General features: G+C 49.3%; 4 protein-coding genes across 4 annotated transcripts; all 4 read left to right on the top strand.

Moving 5' to 3' along the window:
* Positions 1-5,154: 5,154 nt before the first annotated feature.
* Positions 5,155-6,799, top strand: FTJAE_10350 (g-protein coupled receptor; the record flags this gene model as incomplete). Its single annotated transcript, XM_037343183.1, has 4 exons — positions 5,155-5,233; positions 5,288-5,526; positions 5,595-6,365; positions 6,419-6,799. The coding sequence occupies 4 exons, from the start codon at positions 5,155-5,157 to the stop codon at positions 6,797-6,799; spliced, it is 1,470 nt and encodes a 489-aa protein (XP_037202612.1).
* Positions 6,800-8,308: 1,509 nt separating this feature from the next.
* On the top strand, positions 8,309-9,787 carry FTJAE_10349 (endo-beta-1 4-glucanase; the record flags this gene model as incomplete). Its single annotated transcript, XM_037343181.1, has 1 exon — positions 8,309-9,787. One exon carries the CDS (start codon positions 8,309-8,311, stop codon positions 9,785-9,787), a length of 1,479 nt encoding a protein of 492 aa, XP_037202611.1.
* A 996-nt stretch (positions 9,788-10,783) lies between these two features.
* On the top strand, positions 10,784-13,134 carry FTJAE_10348 (uncharacterized protein; the record flags this gene model as incomplete). The annotated part of the gene is made up of 2 exons (XM_037343180.1): positions 10,784-10,806; positions 11,100-13,134. 2 exons carry the CDS (start codon positions 10,784-10,786, stop codon positions 13,132-13,134), a joined length of 2,058 nt encoding a protein of 685 aa, XP_037202610.1.
* Positions 13,135-17,456: 4,322 nt separating this feature from the next.
* FTJAE_10347 (ammonium transporter MEAA) lies at positions 17,457-19,123 on the top strand (the record flags this gene model as incomplete). The annotated part of the gene is made up of 3 exons (XM_037343179.1): positions 17,457-17,526; positions 17,598-18,521; positions 18,576-19,123. The coding sequence occupies 3 exons, from the start codon at positions 17,457-17,459 to the stop codon at positions 19,121-19,123; spliced, it is 1,542 nt and encodes a 513-aa protein (XP_037202609.1).
* Between the last annotated feature and the right edge of the window lie 305 nt (positions 19,124-19,428).

Below are 19,428 nucleotides of genomic sequence, written 5' to 3'. Positions count from 1 at the left end.
GAGACCTATACGTATTTTTGGTTCGACTATTACGTTTACCAGTTGCCGAAGTCGGTGTCATGCATATAATTATGTATTGTTAGACCGGGGAAGATTCCCGTGAGCCTCGTAATGGCCAGATCCTTGAATAACATACTGAATTCGACGAAGCACCCACAAATTGTATAGACTGGAGGAAAACATGCGAGGTTCGGAGAGGAAGCATTGCATAGATGCAGGCGTGAGGCACATCAAAGTCGACAAACTCTTCACTAACCAGACAATGAATCAGATCACTGGTTGTAATAAGACACTCCCAGTATATAATGTTACCAAAGAGATATATCCGGAGCGCCACGCCTTTGACAGACGCCAAGGGGAGACTTTTAGCCTTGTGACGGAGTAGGCATCCGTAGACGGCTATTTACTTCGACCCTTGCAAGAACTGTCAGATTTTGAATAATTCCGAGCGATTTTATCCTGGAAATTTGACAATCAATGGGAAGTGAGTGAGAATTGCGCCATATATCTGCAATAGGAATCTGAGCCGGGGCCAATTCAAGTCTCGAAGAGCCTCCCCTTTTGTCAAGGAATATCTTGATGCAAGTCGTTCCTTTGTTAGCTTAGTTGGTGACTACCGCACCCAAAAGAACTTCCCATTCAGATGTGGTTTTGCTGCAGTGCAGATAGTCGGGATCCTTAGGGCTCACATGCTAATTACATCTTACCTATGTAGTAGTTACCTAGGAATCCCTTTCCCCACGGCCATGAGCTAACGAGCTAAATGGGCAGGAGGAAGATTGAGTTGTCTGGGGCAAAGATTGCGGGGAAGAGAACCATCGATGTAGATAGCCAGTTCCACGTCTGAGAGAGATGCAAGTCAATTGCTAACGTTAGAGCGTGTCTCTTTCTGGTAAACGGGGTTCTTTGCAACAAGTGGAGGCCCTTTAGGACATGTTCAGGCTTGCGATTTTCTTCAGCCATTTACAAATCCCTCCGTCGCATCTCATGATATATGAGAGCAGGTTGAAGATGTCGTCGGCGTGTTAGCGTCCTAGATCGGTGGCTGCAAGGTTTCACATGGCGTCGTTGTCAACATTGAAGACATCGCACCAACGGACCGAAGAGTGGCTGTAAGAGTAAAGATGCCACGCCATCAGCTTTGCATATCCTGCAGACTTCAGCGGAAGTGGATGATATGGTCTAAGCATGGCATACATCGGTATTTCTTACTCGTACCTGCATCTAGATGTACCAGCAAGGCACGGCACCACCAGATACATACAGTCGTTGTGTTGGTCAGACAGTGGAACCCTTCTGTCTTTGTTCGGAGGGTGGCGTCTTCCACAAATGGCGCTGACAGTTGCCTATGCTGAGATGCGTTAGGTTAATATATCGACCATTGTTTGTGATGCTGAAAAGCATGGTTCGATGTGATATGTGTGATAGACGACGTCAGCTCACCGCAAGAGGTTGCTTGTATCTGGAGTCGACCAAAGGAAAGGCGCTCGAACAGATCTGTCACAAACACCTCCTTGAGATTTCCGGGTGAAATCTTTTTGTTCGAGAGGTGGTAAGACTTCGGGCGGTTGAAGTGGCAGGGAGTGTTCCGAGATCTATATCGTTGAGTCCATGCCTATAACAAATAATGAATAAATACGCATATACCAGTTGATTTGCGAAAAATGTCATGCTTCGCCGTAAGGATTAAATACATCGTAGCTGACAGCGTCATCTTTCAATAGCGATTGGACCAAGCATATTTGATGATAGTGGGCTCGTTGGTGAGTGAAAAATTCAAGATGCGAATCAGAAGCTGAGTTGCCATGTTGAAAGACAAAGACAAAAGTGACGAGGTTCCTGAGTGGCAAAGAGCGCCAAGCCAACCAGAACCAAAAGCCAGCCAGCAACAGGAGGATCAACCAGCATCCATTGGGTGTGTTGCATTGGCGGGAGTGACAGGGGAGCCGCTCAGCGGAGCGACAGTGACTGACCAGTGACTGACCAGGGGTTGACAAGGGTGTCAGAAGGGCCGAGAAGCCAGTCAAAGCTACGAGACAGATGCTCTCAAGTGCCAAGATGGCGATGCCAGTGATTGAAGCATCCTGAGAGACTTTTAGTGGCTAGGCCTGCCGCGCAGGCTTTCGATCCTCTGCTGGTGGCGCACCATAACATGTCGAATGACAAGCCGAGAAAAGACGTCGATGTGTATTGGAGTATTTACGCGAATGTTAGCTCTTATTGACCTGCTCAGCCCAGTCATGCCTTGTCGAACCTCATGATAATATTGATGAACGCTGACTGGACTTTTGATTGTGACGACTGACTGGGATAGACAGACCAGCGTCAGGTGAGTGTGTAGAGAACAGCGAACAATTGGTACTAGAAAAAGACACTGTATCCCAGACAAGACCCTTAGTATGAAATTACTAAGATTAAAAACGGTGATAATGACTTTGTAAGTGTTATTATATTCTGTAAGTTATTTAGTACAGTATGTAGTCAACGTCGTGTTCAACGGCAGCCCGAGACTCCACTGGGTCTGCCTTGTGGCCCCGTGGAAGGAAACAATTTGTGGGTGAAGCGTACCTGTATACAATGTCTGGGGGAACCTTATAGCAGTCCCACACCACAGATCGATGCCTGTCCATCAAAATCCCAATCCCTGCGTAGCTCCCTTCTTCCATCACTTGGAAAGTCAAGTACCCCGATTCGATTCATTCAGGACGCTATAATGCATCAACAGCTTTCCCTCTCAACCACTGCCATTTGTTGGATGGCAATGTCACATTCACCCTTTAGACGCATGTACATCAGAAATGTCGGCATCGCACTGATTGGTGACCACCTCTTGTATGTATGTATTCCAAGGGCTTGGACTGTTGCACTGAGTCGAGTTCAGCTCAGTTCAGCTCCACTGCCCAGCGGAGCGGAGCGAGTCATCTGTGCATTGGTACAAGTTTCAAATCAAGCACGGTTGATGAGATACCCTGAGAATTGTCTCTAGTAAACAACGGTCTGCGGTGGTGAGCTGCTAATAGAATGGCCATGGAACCTACGTAATTTGGCTCTGCCCACAGAAACATAGAGATTAGTGTTTCTGATCACTCGGGCCGCGTACTGACTCGAATTCACGCGACGAACAAAGATCGCCGAAGCCCTCGACGTCGACCGGCTGCACCCGCAAGTCTATTGTCTATGTACAATACAAGTGCCAAACGTTCTCCGCAGGCCGTTATTTTCTTTGCTTCTTGCTGTGATGTGCAACGACTCTTGGCAAAAAAGCCTTTCCTTTTTTGCATCTTCTTGTCAGCACGCTGTATGTACTTGTCTATTGTCTACACTCCCGTCCACCCTGATACCGTTCTTGACCAGCCAATCAAGGTTGAGAGTTGGCAGTCATGAGAGGTGGGAGCGTAAAACATTGACGGGTTGGCCTGCTCGGAAGACTCGTCATTTCGCATGCATATACGGCTACATCGAGTCAAACATGTTGTTTGGTTGAGAAACTACCAATGGCACCCAACAATCCGAGAGATCCTACTGGTACTGTAGCATGTAGGTAGGACTTGGGTGATACTGGATATGACTGTCGATAACTGACTGCTGTCGATCTCGGCGAGCTAAGCACACGGACCAGACCTAACAACGGCCAACCTGACACATTCGACTGTAGTCAATGTGCACCGGCCGGTCTGTTGTTAAGATTAAACTGCCACTGCGCCGTTCGTTCTCATTTAGTCAGATCACTGATCACTGATTGCTCAGAACCCATTTCCAGGCAAGATTTCAGACTGTCCCTGTCGCCTGTCGCGTCAGTCAGTCAGTCAGTCAGTCAGTCAAACATGAACCGGGGAGTGTCGTGACGACCAAGACATGCATCGATGACCCCTGAGTCCCCGCCCCTCCACCTCCAGGCCTCCGGGGCCAGGCACAGGCACAGGCACCGCAGGTAGTGAAGGGCAGGCTACAGGGCGTCAGGGTATCGTCCAAGAAGCTGCTGCTCCACTTGGAAACCTCCGGCTCAGTCAAACCCTCGCCTCTATCTACCCCCTGTGGACTTGCAGACTTGGGTTCCAAAATATGCCCGTTTTGGTATCTTGGTGAACTTACCCGACTTAGACTCTGCTGCACCACGCCCAAAAGTCCCTAGGTTCAGGAACCTTGACCTCTCTCTCTTGTGCCTCACGACGGCTACGATGCGATGCACAGGAGTGGGGTCATTCCCAAGTTTAGCAACCCCTGTACTCCGTAACCTCACTCGTTAGGTTCCCTCGTCGCCCGCCGATGCCAGGCCCTCCCGAATGTGTGCCCGCTCGTCATCACAGACCACATCCCCCAATGATACTTCGATTTTTGGTGTTCAGCAGTCTACAGCGCCTGTATATTCCAACAGTATAGCTACCAGGCCTCTCTAATTGGCCCCTTTCCAGCACCCTGGTCCTGGTCTGCCATGCCATTACTGATCCAGGATGCTCCGAATGGGTGGTAGAGACTAGAGACGCAGATGCACAGAAAGAAAAATCTCCTACAGCCTTTTCGTTCTATTCTCCAGTCCGGCAGGGGTGATGAGAAGCAGCAGACCCTGCTGCCTCCACCCTCGCCTCAAGTCTTGTTCTCGATTCCCCATTGTCAGTGCTTTCGAGGTCGGTAGTGGTTGTGGCCAATACATTTGCATACATACATACAGATGTCCCTCTGCTTCTAAGACTTATATGACCCGTGTGCCCTCCCTCCTCACGCGAGCGACCCCATCTTCGCTGATCGTCCTTCTTATGAGTCTATGTGCCAGTCGCACTGTTGGTGTTGTTATGCCAGCTGTCTTAACAACTCTTGTGTAATCTTCTTGCCATCCTATTGTATCATTCCTTTCTGTGTTACCTATTGTCCCGCACGCAATATCAGTGCATCCCCCTTCGAGGCCATCTCAGTGCTGCCATCCGGTCATACAGCTTCGAACTATTAGCGAACCGTTTGCTATGTTGTAACAACGCTTAATCAATTCGACCTCGACCTCGCTCTCCTTGGAAGTAAACGGAAAAGAGCGACGTTGGATAGTCTCTAATTCATTGTTCTCGATCTTGGAGTATCTATCAGCGGGCAGAACACGACCTGTGAAGGACCGGTAGCATACCCATATACCAACTTGTAACGGCTTCTCCTGCTCATTTCAACATGGCCAACAACACATCGGGGGTCAACCTTTGCCCTCCGCCGTTTTGGGATGCCGCGTTATTCCCTTCTGAGGGCGGATGTAAGCGAGCTGCGAATTGGAAGCACTGAATGATCCCCCCTGACAGATATCTAGTTATCGATGGGCGCCTCTGCCAAACAGTAGCAACTATCCAATGTTGTCTGCCTTGTCCAATGACGGATTGGGTCTACCCCGACCGCTTCGACACCCTGACGGCGGTTGCGAACTGGGTTTCGCTCTTCAGCCAGATTTGTTGTATCTTTCTTCTTTTATCATGGGCATTCTTGCCTGTAGAAAAGACCAACCGCCATTACCTGAGCATCTGTCTTACAGTCGCCATCTTGCTTATGAATGTAGGTGACGGCACAACGAGCGTCGCATGTCTAGTCTCTTGAAGTCGCTGACTTGTTTTGGATTGTAGATGGGTTTCGTGATTCCTCTTGCAGCACAACCAGAGCAATGCTACAACACGATCACTCCGCATAGCATGCAGACTAGCAAGGTCTGTGGCGCCTCAGGTACCTTTCTCCTTCTTGGTGGTTGGGCAGGTATCATGTGGGTATTTCTCAGGTCGGTATCGCTTCACCTACAGATATGCTGGCAAGTTCTCGTTGGCAAGAACTTCATGATCTTTGCTCAGGCAGCTGGATGGGGCGTTCCTATCCTGGGTATAATTCTGGCTCTCGTCTTTAGCGGCGTCTCGTTCCGTTTTGGTGCAACATGCCATATCAACCATGAGAACAGTCTGGCCGACTTTTGGATCCCGCTTCTCCTGTTTGCTGGACTGACCGTTATTATTACTTTCGCCACCTTTGGTTATTGTATCAAGGTCTACTTGGCATCGTTGTCTGACAATGGCGCCTCCTCCGAGGGCTCTAGCTTGCCCACCTATACACAAAGCATCAAGACCATGAATCCAAGGCAGGTCTACCGTCGAGTTCGTCGAGTTATCGCACTGCAATGGCGTGGTATTGCCATTGTGCTCATCATCATTGCTGATGTCATCTTTTTCTCTGTCGTTTTTGTCTTTCAAGACAACGTGGTTCAATCTGTTGCCGATGATCCCACCAAAGCAGGCGCTTTCGTCGAATGTCTCTTCAAAGAAAAGGGTAAAAAGGAACCTTGTCTAGATGAGGCATCCTCTCTTGTCATCAACGAAGCGACTGTCACGGCTGTCCTCCTTCTCTTGGCGGTAAGTGTCCTTCATTAGTATCACGATGCTGAGTTGCTTGCTGACAACCATAGCTGAATGGTCTCTGGCTGATCCTCTTCCTCGGAAGATGGTCAATGGTTCAAGGCTGGATTGACTTGATCAAGAAGCCATTTACCCGGAACAAGAAGGAATTTGTGTCGGTCGACGCACGCGTTGACGTAAAGAACCATCCACGTTCGTACGAGATGCTCTCAAGAGATTCGAGCGCGGCAGTAACACCCATTACTCCAGTGAAGTCCCCAGAGAGTGGACGCAGAACTCCTGATTATTTCGGTTCGACTGCACGCTACCATGCGCCAGTGCGTTCGTTTTCGAGCCCCAGGCCTCCGCCTACTGGGCGGGAGACGGGAGATTCATATCCGATGCCGACTTATAGCAAAGAGATGAACCCTCTTGCCATGAACCGAACATGACGAGGGCTGACAGCACATACGAAAAGAGTCCAGAGGAGACTACTAATGCATGAATGTACTTACATATAATCTATATACCCCCCGGGAAACGGCAGCTCGCACGCTGGCTCGGATGATACCCAAAATTATGACGGCCGCAGAGCGATCAAGACCGTCCGCCGCAATTCCTATCCATATCAGGCTTAGGAGATTGACGCCAACGACTGCATTTACTTTGTTAAGCAAACCTGAAGATGGAAATGCCCATCAGTGCGACAGCGAGGTGTTTGAACTTTTTCAATTCGACGCGGGAAAATAAAGGAGGAACGGCAATTGAGGAAAATGTCAACGTGACGAATCGGCCGACCAGACTCATGACGAAAAAGCAAAGGAAGAAGACGGAGGAAATGTAATGGTGAGTCTGTGACTCCATATATAGAATGGCATTGTCTCAGACATTCATCCTTCCGCGGGAATATGCATGGATGGACGGAGATGAGACGGCTCAGAGATGTCGCGTGCCGGCTGGTTCGTGGTGCCAGTGTTGCAGCAGATCGAGTGCGACCCCAGACAAAAGCTGGGAATGGCAAAAACAAAAGCTGATCTGAATCATGGAGGTGCTAAGCAGGGCAAGTACCGGAAGCTGCGGATTCAGCAACACTCACTCGATGGAGTTATGCGGGCACCGAGAACGAATCGTCGTGTTCGAGTTCGGCGATACGGGCTTTTATGAAGATGCCAAGCACCGCCGTGCGATCTTCCCTGATCTGGGTTGTTTGACATGCGCCTGATCATGACATTTCCATAGCTAATGTGGACTACAAGCTGTCAATTACTTATTAATAATGTCAAGCTATATGCAAAGATGAGAAAATCCGCTATGTCCGTCCCGCCCGTGAATGAATGATGAAGAAGCGAGCCGATTAGTCAAACAAGTAAGCTTAAGCTCACCAATGACGGAATTGAGGTCTCTGCCCAATGCCGTGTCGCGTGGTGACATGGCCACTCTCCATCAACCACGCTCTATTAGTCACAACGCCCTGCATGCTCTTCCGGATGAGCCGGAAGAGGAGGACCTGAGTATAACTTGGCGATCGGACTGGTATGTCCAAGAGCTCCATGGGTACTTGAAGGCTCAAGGCATGATAAATAGCTCCGGGACAGCCCTCTCAGTGTGACTTGTTGTCTTTGATTCCGCCTTGTTCCCAAGGCTATACATCATCCATGATTGATATCATCGTAGAAAATTATCATCATTGAAGTTTTGTTTTAAGCCCGTTCATACACAGACGTTGCCTCCACAGATTATATCAGCCCGGGCAAGGCCCTCAAGACGGTCTACCAACCAAAGATAAAGATTATTTATCTTGTCTTTATCGAGCTCAGCATATCATTATCCTCAGTTGAAGCTCTCAAATACGATAAGGCTCAGAAACGTGACTTCAGCCTCAAAGTGGAAGAATGTGGTCAGGTCTTCGCGTGCCGCATTTCCTCGGCGGGACACGGCCCCGCTCTCCGACTCCGACTCCGATGGGGGACGACTCACAACAACGGAACCACTTACTCGACGACTGGACGGACATTGAGCAGAATCGTATCATGGAGGAAGGAAACGAGTATCAAAACGAGGATGGAGAATTGGACCAAGACTTGGGGCCGACGAAAAAAACCAGACGGCGTGTTCGATTCGCTGACTCCGAGAAGCCAATCACTCAAAGGCGATCCTGGATCCGGACACGAACACGGAGATGCAGTTGTCTACGTAGCCCAAGTAGCGCAATTCTCCTCGCTGCTTTGTTACTATTTCTTGGAGCCGGATACGCATATCGCTGGAAGGTCGAGACCGCATTGCATCGGAGCTGGATCCCTGATGCTGCCAGTGAACGATTTAGCCAGAACCCGTTGCCACCGCCTCCAGAGCATCTACAAATCACCAACTATACACTCCCTTTACGGACGAGAGGACGAGATATTGTAGATGTCAACGGTCGTCGTTTCAAGCTGGCCTCGGTGAACTGGTATGGTGCCAGTGATGAGTTCTTTGTCACCGGGGGTTTGGATATCCAACATCGCGATGATATTGCAAAGACTATCAAGAGGCTCGGCTTCAATAGTGTGAGGCTACCTTATGCTGATGAGTTGGTCATCAAGAATCCAGTTGTCGAAGAAAGACACCTCCGCGCAAATCCCGACCTGGTCGGCCTGAGGGCATTGGATATATTCCATGCTATTGTTCAGACGCTGACGAAATCGGGTATCGCTGTCATCGTAAACAACCACATAACCAGCGCAACCTGGTGTTGCGGTGCTGATCCTTGTGATGCTGGCTGGTCGAATGATCATTTAGGCCCCATATGTCGGGTGCGACAGACCGAGGATGAATGGATCCAACACTGGGAAACTATCATGCTCCCCCATATCAACAACCCGCTTGTCATTGGTGTTGATCTCAGGAATGAGATCCGCGGACTTTGGGGTACCATGCCGTGGTCGAAGTGGGCATCAGCTGCTGAAAGATGCGGTAACCGACTTCTCCAGATGAATAGCGACTGGCTCGTCATAGTCGAGGGCACTGAGTCTTCCAACGATCTGTCCAATGTGTGCAAACGTCCTATCCTGTTGGATGTTACCCACCGACTAGTCTACTCAGCACACGTGTACGCCTGGTCTGGTTGGGGAAGCTGGGAGGGCCGTTTCCTTCAGCGGGACTACGACTCATTCGCGAAGACGATGCACCATAACTGGGGATACATCATCGATAAGCAGATTGCCCCTGTGTGGGTTGGCGAGATCGGGGCGCCTGTGCAGCCGTCTGTTGGTGATGCCAATTACTGGCAGCACCTAGTTCGTTTCCTCCAGGAGAAAGATTCCGATTTTGGATACTGGGCGCTGAATGCCCGGAAGCCGAAGGGGAACGCAACGGAGAGATATGGACTACTACAGGATGATTGGAAGACCCCGGTGCTTGATTATCGGATGAAGGATATGCTTGAGCTCATGTCGGCTTGAGCATGATGATATACATATATACCTTACGATTATGGATTAAATGAGAATGTATTGCTGGTTGGGATTTGAATGTGGATTTTGGAGGATATACCTTTTGCCAGCGAAATGGAATCTTGTTAGTAGTGGACATTTGGCGTATCGATGAGTGACAGTTGTAACATGGAAGCCAATTTCTTGTTATCAAGTTCTACCCTGCAGAACTAAGACATTCATAGTGTCAGAACCCAAGGCTTCTAGGGCAAAATAGACAGGTAACATGGCAGTTTCAGTTTGTTATCTATAGGCACACAATATATCAGCATCAGTTGTTGGAAATTCTTTGTGCATCCCTAATCAAACAATTGACATCATCGTCGACGATTGAACCCACTGTTAGCAACTTAAGGCAAGCCGCATAGGTACCTAGCTCTGTACCAACGTCACTATAATCCTAACGCAACCACTCGGCTTAATTCTAAACCTGTTAGCTACCTACCATCTTTAAAGAATTACACTTGGAATTAAGAGCCGGGTTGACCTACTGACCTAAGTTAGGTAGTGTTCCATCTCCTTACTCCATACCGGTATCTCAGCTTAGGTACAACGGAGGCTTCGCCGGCTCCTTATCGATAACAAGAAGCAGACGTGCCGCACCCCGCGACTCTCGATTTGGTCACTTGCATCCTCTTTGAGAAGCAAACCGACGATCGAGGTTTGAGCTGGAAGTGCTTTGCTGCGCTGTTTTGTGCATCATCACGCAGCGTCCCCCAGTAACAGCACCGGTATTCAGCCTTCTGCATGAGGACGACAGCCATATCACATCACATTGCATCCTCGAAATTCAAGCGAATCAGTCGCCTTACGCGCGCAGGTTATTACCCAATCCCATCCATCCATCCGCCACCTGGATGCAATTGCTAAGCTGCAACACTCCCCGCGCATGAGTTGTTTGAGAGCTGATGGAAAGTCAACAACCTTATAAGCGCAACTTCCAGCCAATATGCGTGGGGAAATGCTATGCGCAAACAGCCACTGACCGGGTAAGTTAAGGATTGTTCTTGTGCGTAGAATATTCTTTTCGCTGATGCTTTGCTCGCGATCATTTAGTTTGGCGATGGCGCCAAAGCCGCAGTTCGTGATCGCGAGCGGGTGACTTTGGGCATGCACCCCCAGAGCGCTGAGCTACCCTTTACCTGGCCCGGGAACGACTCGGACGACGAGAGAAATGCCGGGCCTTCAATATACCGCTTGATACCATCTATGCAGAAATTCCGGAGCAATCTGACTGCTCTGTCTCAAGTGTACAATGTGCGACCATACCCATCCCCTTTAGTTGTCGCAATGCTGACGATACCTTCCAGCTCTACTTCTCCGCTTACCAGGGCCGAATATTCGTCTACAGACCTCGTGCCGCCCCGAGCCAGGCGCTTCCGAGCCAACCTGATCTACAACTGAAGCCTAAAGCAAGTGCTGCCGCCCGGCTAGTCGGCGGACAACTTGACGAGTCTCGGCCACACACAGTCAACCATATGATCACAGGGTTCCTTGGCGACGAAGAAATAGTCCTCGCGTGCTACGACGACGGAGATGTGGTGGCATATTACACCAAGGAAATTGAGAAACATGCCAAAGAATGCCGTGCCACAAGCGACAGGTCACACAAATCTGTTCCGAGACAATTCTTCCATGAAAATGTTGGAATATCGGCTTGGGGCTTGGCTGTCCATAGAAAGTCTCGCTTGATCGCCGTCAGCTCAAACAGGCATGAGGTTGTCGTCTTTGCTCTGGCTCTAACACAAGACCCCCGGAGTCGCAGGGCAAGCTTGTCCCGCACGACACGCCCAGATATCCCAACACGAACCCGGAATTGGCGGATCATAATACGGATGGCTCCTAGTGCAGACAATATCCCCAACGTTTGTTTCGTGGACGACTGTCGAGGTCACGCGCAGCGAATTTGCGCAATCGACATCAAGGGAACTGCGTGGTTAGCAGATATTTGGCAAGGAAACAGAGGTCTAATAGTTATTCCACCGCTGTGTTCAAATCTACTGAAAAGTGAAGAGTTCCACCCTGCCCCATCGAGAGGATGGGGGATATTTGCTCTGGATGAAAGGGATTTCCTCAAGGTCAAGACTACAGAGGAGCTGTTTGGCGTGCCCACCAATCGCCTAGAAGTTATCCCAGCCGGCAGTGGCTGTCAACAACCATTGGTGAACGTCAGGAACGCAGTAGCCAATATTCCCGATAATCCACACAACATGCTGAGGCCACTAGGCCAGCCTGGCCCAATGATTCCTCTTGCTTGGGAACCTGATATGCCTCAGCTAGGGTTTGTTGTACAGGCTGAAGATCTTTTGGGAAGCGATATTGGCGAGGAAGAATTCGAGGACACCGAGGATGAGACCGATGAGGAACACGATGAAGGAGGCGACTCGGGAGACGGCTCAGAAGTCGATTCGGAGGAAGATGCTATCGTCGCTGGGACAGATTGGAATTCCTTCTATTTCCAAGCCCATGAATTGGCGCAAGGTCTGAGCACCTACAAGTCACCTGGCAGTTCTCCTGATAATCTTCATGCTTGGGATGCGACATTCAAGCAGCAGGACTCTGAGGGTCAGGGAGAGAACAAGGAAGATCTGGGACATGCTACGAATGAGAGCGCAATGGCTGCCCATAAGCTCGACATGACCTACTTTCCTCACAGCAACACGGTCTACCGAACACCCCGAAAACCAGAAATGATGATGGCTCATTGGAGGAGACCTCCTGAGTACAATCGGCATCCACAGTTGCCAGAAGCATATCTGGCAGATCTCGGGAAAAAGCTGTTCCTGTTACGGACCTACGAGAAGGATATAGAGTTGCGCTCATTCTCTCCAATCCCGAGCAGGGTCTTGCCGACGGAATTTGGAGTCATCTGCTCGGACGCGCTCAAATTTGGACGATTTCGCGACCCTGGGTTGAGGCGACATTTCCATGCAACCAGTAGACTCAACATGATTGCGCTTGCCCCTGAGCTCTCACTTATGGCTATCGGATCACCAACTGGGCGCGTCGTGCTTCTGACATTGACTCGGAAGGCTGTCCCTGCGGAGCGCGATGATGGAACATGGGAGCACGGATTTCGAGTAGAGTGGGTGCTGCCGACAGGATCCGACGAGATGGAACATCGCAAGACGTTGCGACCTATGCATGGAATGGCCATGGGGCCAGTCCAGGTGGGAGACGAGATCGGAGGTAAGGTCGGAGGTGTAGGGCCTGCGATGCCCAGGCGATATCGGCTGATGCTGCACTATCGAAACCACGACATATTGTCATATGAGTTGACGCGAGAGGAACAATCGGGAAAGCTATGTATTTTCTGATTCAGGGGCGTTTCATTTCCATCTCTGAATTGTATCCTGCATACTATTTCTTCGCTGGGAGTCTACTGGCTTATTGATACCCGGTGGACGCATTCATCATTCACTGCTTAGTTAGGGATAATGGAGTTTTGGACCTTAGAGGCGTAGGTAGTTTGCTCTTTTGGGGGTTTCTATAAGAATGTTTTTGTGCTAAGTCTTGGCGATGGCCGCTGGTGCCGATCTTGACGGGGAACCATTTGAGATCAGGCGAGATTTCGACACAGTCGAATGTATGTACTATGGAATCGGAGCCTTTGCGTTTAGCATAGTGTATTGTGCCTGGATTTGCTGAGTCTGTAGCAAGAAAAATGCAGATGAGGTTCAATGCTCTAACAGTTATCTACTCATGTTACAAATCACAGAGAACCGCTACTGAGATCATCGTTTTTTTCGGGAGAATCAGGTTCGCCGGTCAAGAGTATAAATCGGAACGGAGGGCGGAGGTGAAATCAGCTTAGCTTACCTCGGGAGTGGTGACAATTATGAATTATTTTAACTATGTATGCCTCCGTATCTCGGGGTTCCGGGTCGGCGGGACGAGACAGCCACCCCGCAAACCGACCTGGGGACAAGGGCAATGCCTTCTAGAATAGAAAGAGGATAGGATAGGAGGCTAGCAGAGATAGCGGTATGTACACACGTACAGTAGAGGGCAGGGAGGGGTGCACAAACCTTGTCTCTGACGGACATGACCAAGTGTAATTTGTGTTGATTTGATGGTTTGGCGAGTCTTGATTGGTGGAGGTGAGGCTCGGGAAGATAAGAAAGAGGACATCGTTTCTGATCAGCTTGTGATGGAGGGTGTCTGATTGGGCGGGTAAAATCTGGGGATGATGTTATGTTTTACTAGGAGTTGGACTAAGTTAGGAGTTGGAGTTGGGAGTTGAGATTCATGGCACGTCATTCAAGTATGTATACAGGGAACCACGGTCAGTCAGTCACCTTAGTAGTCATCAAGTATCTTGGGTAAGGCCAGTATCAAGATGAACGGGTGGATTTCATATGCTTTGATGAAAGTGACCAGCTTCCGGTGAGATCCTTGTTTCCTTGTGTGATCGATTGTATGCAGAGTACTGAGATGAGGTAAAGAACTGAAGTGCTTTCAGGTATGATGTATGTAGAGTGCCGGCACCAAAACTCGGAGCGGACCCAAAATGCCCCCGAAGCAACGGTACGGAAGTGAGCATCCGGCTGCCGCTCTACCGGGATGCCCCGTATGTACAGGGGCCAAACCTTTATCCCCATCAGCTTGAAATGCAGGGCAGCCCGCCAAGGTTTGTCTGTAAGCTGGGTATCTGTAGCCAAGCGATGGATTTCCGCTAGATAGATCGGATTTCGATGTCCGAAAACTAAAAAGCGAGAAAGCATGGGGGGATGGATTGATAGATTTGCAATCATGAGAGCGTCAACGAATATGGGTAGCATGCCATATAAATAAATAAATAAAAGTAATAAATTGATGAAATGCTTTTCTTTATTCACTACGGCAAACCTCCAAAAACACGAATTGTAGAGCTTGTCCCCGGGAAAGATGGCGTCAGGCTTGTGATTGGTTGGCGAGTTACGATGTGTCCATGAATTTAGCAATCTACCCTTGTTCTCATTAAACAACTTTTTTACTCACACGAATTGGCAAAGTACCCAAGTACCGATCAAGCCTCCCCCCACAAAAACTTAACGACAACAACCTTCTTTACTTGTGCGTCTGATAAGAAAAATACCTTACCTACTCCCTCCTCCTTAGAGCCATGCCCGCATAATAGGTTGCTCTTTACACGTGAGGGGGCGCTGAATGAGATGCTCGCTTTGGACGGCTTCCGATACTTGGGGACCAATTGCAGGCAAAACATCTTTCTTATCTGAGTGACGCCAACGATTTAGCAACGGGATGGTGCGTACAATATCTTGTTTGGTAGCTTAGGCTCACATGTAAGACGCAGCTGAGAGGGAAGTAAAAGAAGGTTATTTTACTTAAACTAAACCATCCAATCCGATGCTCAAGTGTGCGGTGACGTTGGAGATGAAGCGATTGGTAGCCAGTCTCACCATGTACAGTACATACCTAGGTAGGCATATCTCGCCAAGCCTGTTACAGACAGACATGCGTTGCAATTCTTTGGCATCGAGCAAGATGGCAATGTCACTTATCACACCAGACCAAAGGCCAAGAGATTGCGCTCTCGGTCTTCAATACGACTATCGGGCGACTTCTCAAGAGCCAAGAAGTCAGGAACCAAAAGAGCTGTAGCTGTAGCCAGTGCCTCACGTACGTACCCCAGATATTAATTACCTACGTGATTGACACGAGTTTGAGGTTTTGCGGTAGTAATGCAATCAAACGGCTTTACACATCGTTCTCTGTAATGGAATAATCCTTTATGGCCTAGTAAATCGGACCAACCCTCCCTCTTGGTTCCCTCTCCGCATTTACACACGCCGATCAATGAGCCAAGGAGTTTCTAGTCTCCAATGATTCAAGATGCCCGTTTCTCGCCTCGATCTGCAAGTTGCAAAGCCCTCGCTTGTTTGGTCAAGAATTTCATCACCACAGAATGGATAATCATACGGGAAGCCTACTACATACGTATGTAGTTTGTGAACCGACGACGGCGAGGCCTAACAACATTGCGTCAAGCTTGTATCGACAGATACATTTGCCAGCTGAACAGATTAACTTCAGCTTTGCTCAAATTTCGGCTCGATATCTATCTACGGATATCAGCCGAGTCTTCTTATCCATGCCCAGGCAATATTTAAGATTGTTCTTTTCTTTTTGCCAGCTTCCCCCATGATCTTGATTCTCAAACATGGAGCAATCTGTCAACGGAGGGAGGTCTCTGACACAGAAAACCCCACGCTTCGTTCAGAGATATCACACGTCAACGGCGCCCCCCAAAGCTCCAGACCCCAGGGGATCCCTTGAAGCTGGAGGATTTTCCCGTTCTTTTTTCTGGCTCTCTCCCCAGTTTCGAATAGTCCAATTAGACACGAGATTTCAGGTCTCGCGCATTGTAGATTTTGGACGGCTGATGCCCAAGACGACACCCCCCATTTGTGACTGGTGGTACAGGGTCTTACACCCAGTTTCTAGATTACACGAAGCATGATTCTTTTATTTATAAAATAAGAAATGACTTGTATGACGCTTTACTTCTGGCCATGCGTGGTCGAACAATGTGAGGCTTCCCGCGCACGGTAAGCTTCCTTCTTCCTTTTGGGCAGTGCATTGTTAATGCGAAGCCTCTCAGCGCCAAAACGAGTTCAAGTCAAGATCGGGCCTCTCGGAGGGCGTGTCTCAAAAGAACAAGAAACCAGAAACCAAATTCGATGCGGACTCTGTCCGGGACGAGACGACAGAGACAGGGGTGTTTCTTTGACTTCGATCTCGAAAGACCCAGGAACCAGCCGAGAACGGCGCAAAGAGGAGTCGACATAGTAGACGCCTTACCAAAGACGTGTAAGCGCGTTAACGCTAGGGTCGGTACCTGGACAGAGCATGCAGACGCCGCTATCTTTATCTCTATCAATATGGGGGTACGTACCGATAAACATCCATGAGATGGTTTGTGGTTTTTGTATGTGTCCAACTGGTTACTACTAGTTGCGCTGTATCAGATCAATCTGTGGCGGTATCACAGCGACTAACGGGTGCTCGTACAGCCCTGTGAAAGGCTGAGCCATGACGGTACGTACCCTCAGACTTGCTATCTCTGCCCTGGACTCTATCTCGGGTACCCCCAGCTCAGCTTTGCTGCTATCTCTATCTCTTGTCTCTCATTGTGTGTCGCGCCTCTATCTATGCCCGTACCATACCAGGAGATCTGCAACAAATTGTCCCACGCCCAGGACATCCATGGCGTTTTTGGCTCGTGGAGACAGACCCGCGGCTGGCATGAGCATGGATATGGATTTGGATTTGGCGTTGGGTTGAGTCTAAGATAGTGCTGTACTGTTATGTAGGCATTGGATGTCAAACAATTATATTAAAGTCTTGCCCCCATCACTTGCATTTCTTGTTCCTCTTCTCCATATTCCCTTCCTTTTTTATCTCACTAGGTTGTTTCCATAACTTCCTATAACCGGTGGAGCTTTCCTTCTTCTTGCTCCTGCTCTTCCCCTTCAGGACTCACTCGTCACTTACCCACTTCACCTTGCTCGCCATTTAACGTGAGAGGGATCTGCTCAGCTTCATCGAATCTCACCTTGTTCCATATTTCGACAACCTGAACCCGACGAATATACGAAACGAGATCTCACGAGGCCCTACCACGCAATACTTCAACATGTCTTATGTTATCCCTGGACCCCCGACTGCCTTCAATGGCACCAATGAAGAGCTTGGTGGTGATTCCAGTAGGTTTTCCCATCGTCGACAACACGAAAACTTATCATCACAATCCAATACTAACACGATTCTTCTCCAGCTACCGAGAACCTCAACCAATGGTACCAATCCGGCGACCAGGCATTCATCATCCTCTCCGCCTGTCTCGTCCTTCTCATGGTCCCTGGTATCGCCTTCCTATACTCTGGTCTTGCCCGAAGAAAATCAGCCCTCTCCATGCTCTGGGTTGTCATGATGTCCTTCTCCGTCATCGTCTTCCAGTGGTACTTCTGGGGCTTCTCTCTCGCCTTCTCTACAACTTCCAACAACCCCTTCATCGGTGATCTCAAGCATTTCGGTCTCATGAAGGTCTGGGGTGCTCCCTCAGTCGGATCTCCTCTTATCCCTGCTCTGCTGTACTCTTTCTATCAGATGATGTTCTGCGCTGTCACTGGCGCTCTTACAGTCGGTGCTGTCGCCGAGCGAGGCCGCGTTGTGCCAAGCATGGTCTTCATCTTCTTCTGGGCTACTCTTGTCTACTGCCCTCTCGCGTACTGGGTCTGGAACCCTAATGGCTGGGGCTTCGTTAACGGCGTCCTCGACTACGCTGGTGGTGTCCCCGTCGAAATCGGCTCTGGCATGTCCGCATTCGCCTATTCTTGGGTCCTGGGCCGCCGCAATGAGAAGATGATGATGAACTTCCGTCCTCACAACATCTCCCTCATCACTCTCGGTACCATGTTCCTCTGGTTCGGCTGGCTCGGCTTCAATGGTGGCTCTTCTTTCGGTGCTAACCTCCGTGCTGTTATGGCTTGCTGGAACTCCTGCCTCACTGCCATGTTTGCTGCAATGACTTGGTGCATTCTCGATTTCCGCCTGGCTCGCAAGTGGTCCATGGTCGGCTGGTGCTCTGGCACTATCTCTGGTCTTGTTGCTGCTACTCCTGCTTCCGGTTTCCTCGACCCTTGGGCAAGCATCATCTTGGGTGTTGTCGCTGGTGTCGCCTGTAACTTTGCCACGAAGAGTAAGTTGCCTCATCATTTATTTTTTTACGCGCAATCGCTAACCTCACATCTAGTCAAGTTCCTTGTTCGAATTGACGACTCTCTCGATGTCTTTGCCGAGCACGGTGTCGGTGGTATGGTTGGCCTCATCTTCAATGCGTTCTTCGCCCGTGGCTCTATCATTGGCCTCGATGGTGTCAATACCGGTGTTATGGGTGGCTTCATGGATGGCAACTACGTCATCATCGGCTGGCAAATCGCTGCCATTGTCGCTGCCTCCGCTTATGCCTTCGTCATGTCTGCCATCATTGCCAAGATCATCGACTTCATTCCTGGATTAAAGCTCCGTGCCTCTGAAGAGGCTGAGCTACTTGGCATGGATGATGATCAGCACGGCGAGTTCTCTTACGACTACGTCGAGGTCCGCCGAGACTTCCTTGCTTGGAGTCCTCACCGTGGTGAGCCCGCTGAAGATGGTGATGTGCTTGAGCCTACTCATGGCATTCAGGAGCACCAGTCTATGATGAACCCAAGCGAATCAGATGACGTCCGCAAGACTCCTTCTCTTAACACACCCGATGCTGTTGCACCCGATGCGGTGATAAACGAGAAGCATCCTTAAACTTGCTTACGGCAATGTTGTATTTGCGAGTCATATTAGCCTTGTTTGATATAGAGGGGTCATTTTATTGTCAGGATTTCTTTTTTATAACTTGCGGGTTGCTGGGAGTAGCAGGCAAAGGCGTTACGGGTTTTACCATCTCTTCGACGTATCTGCCTTGGATTGTTTTAATACCCGCTTGGTAGATGTGGATAGCTTTGGAAAAGCGATGCAGGTCATTGGATACGTACATAATTTTGTTCCATGTGTGTGTGGTCTTATAGAAAGTTACAAAATCAGATCACTATATATTATCTTCATCTTTA

The sequence above is a fragment of the Fusarium tjaetaba genome, assembly GCF_013396195.1.
Source record: "Fusarium tjaetaba strain NRRL 66243 chromosome Unknown NRRL66243_c0000239, whole genome shotgun sequence".
Taxonomy (NCBI): domain Eukaryota; kingdom Fungi; phylum Ascomycota; class Sordariomycetes; order Hypocreales; family Nectriaceae; genus Fusarium; species Fusarium tjaetaba.
The sequence above is the reverse complement of the archived record's forward strand: the minus strand, read 5'-3'. Positions and strand labels throughout refer to the sequence as shown.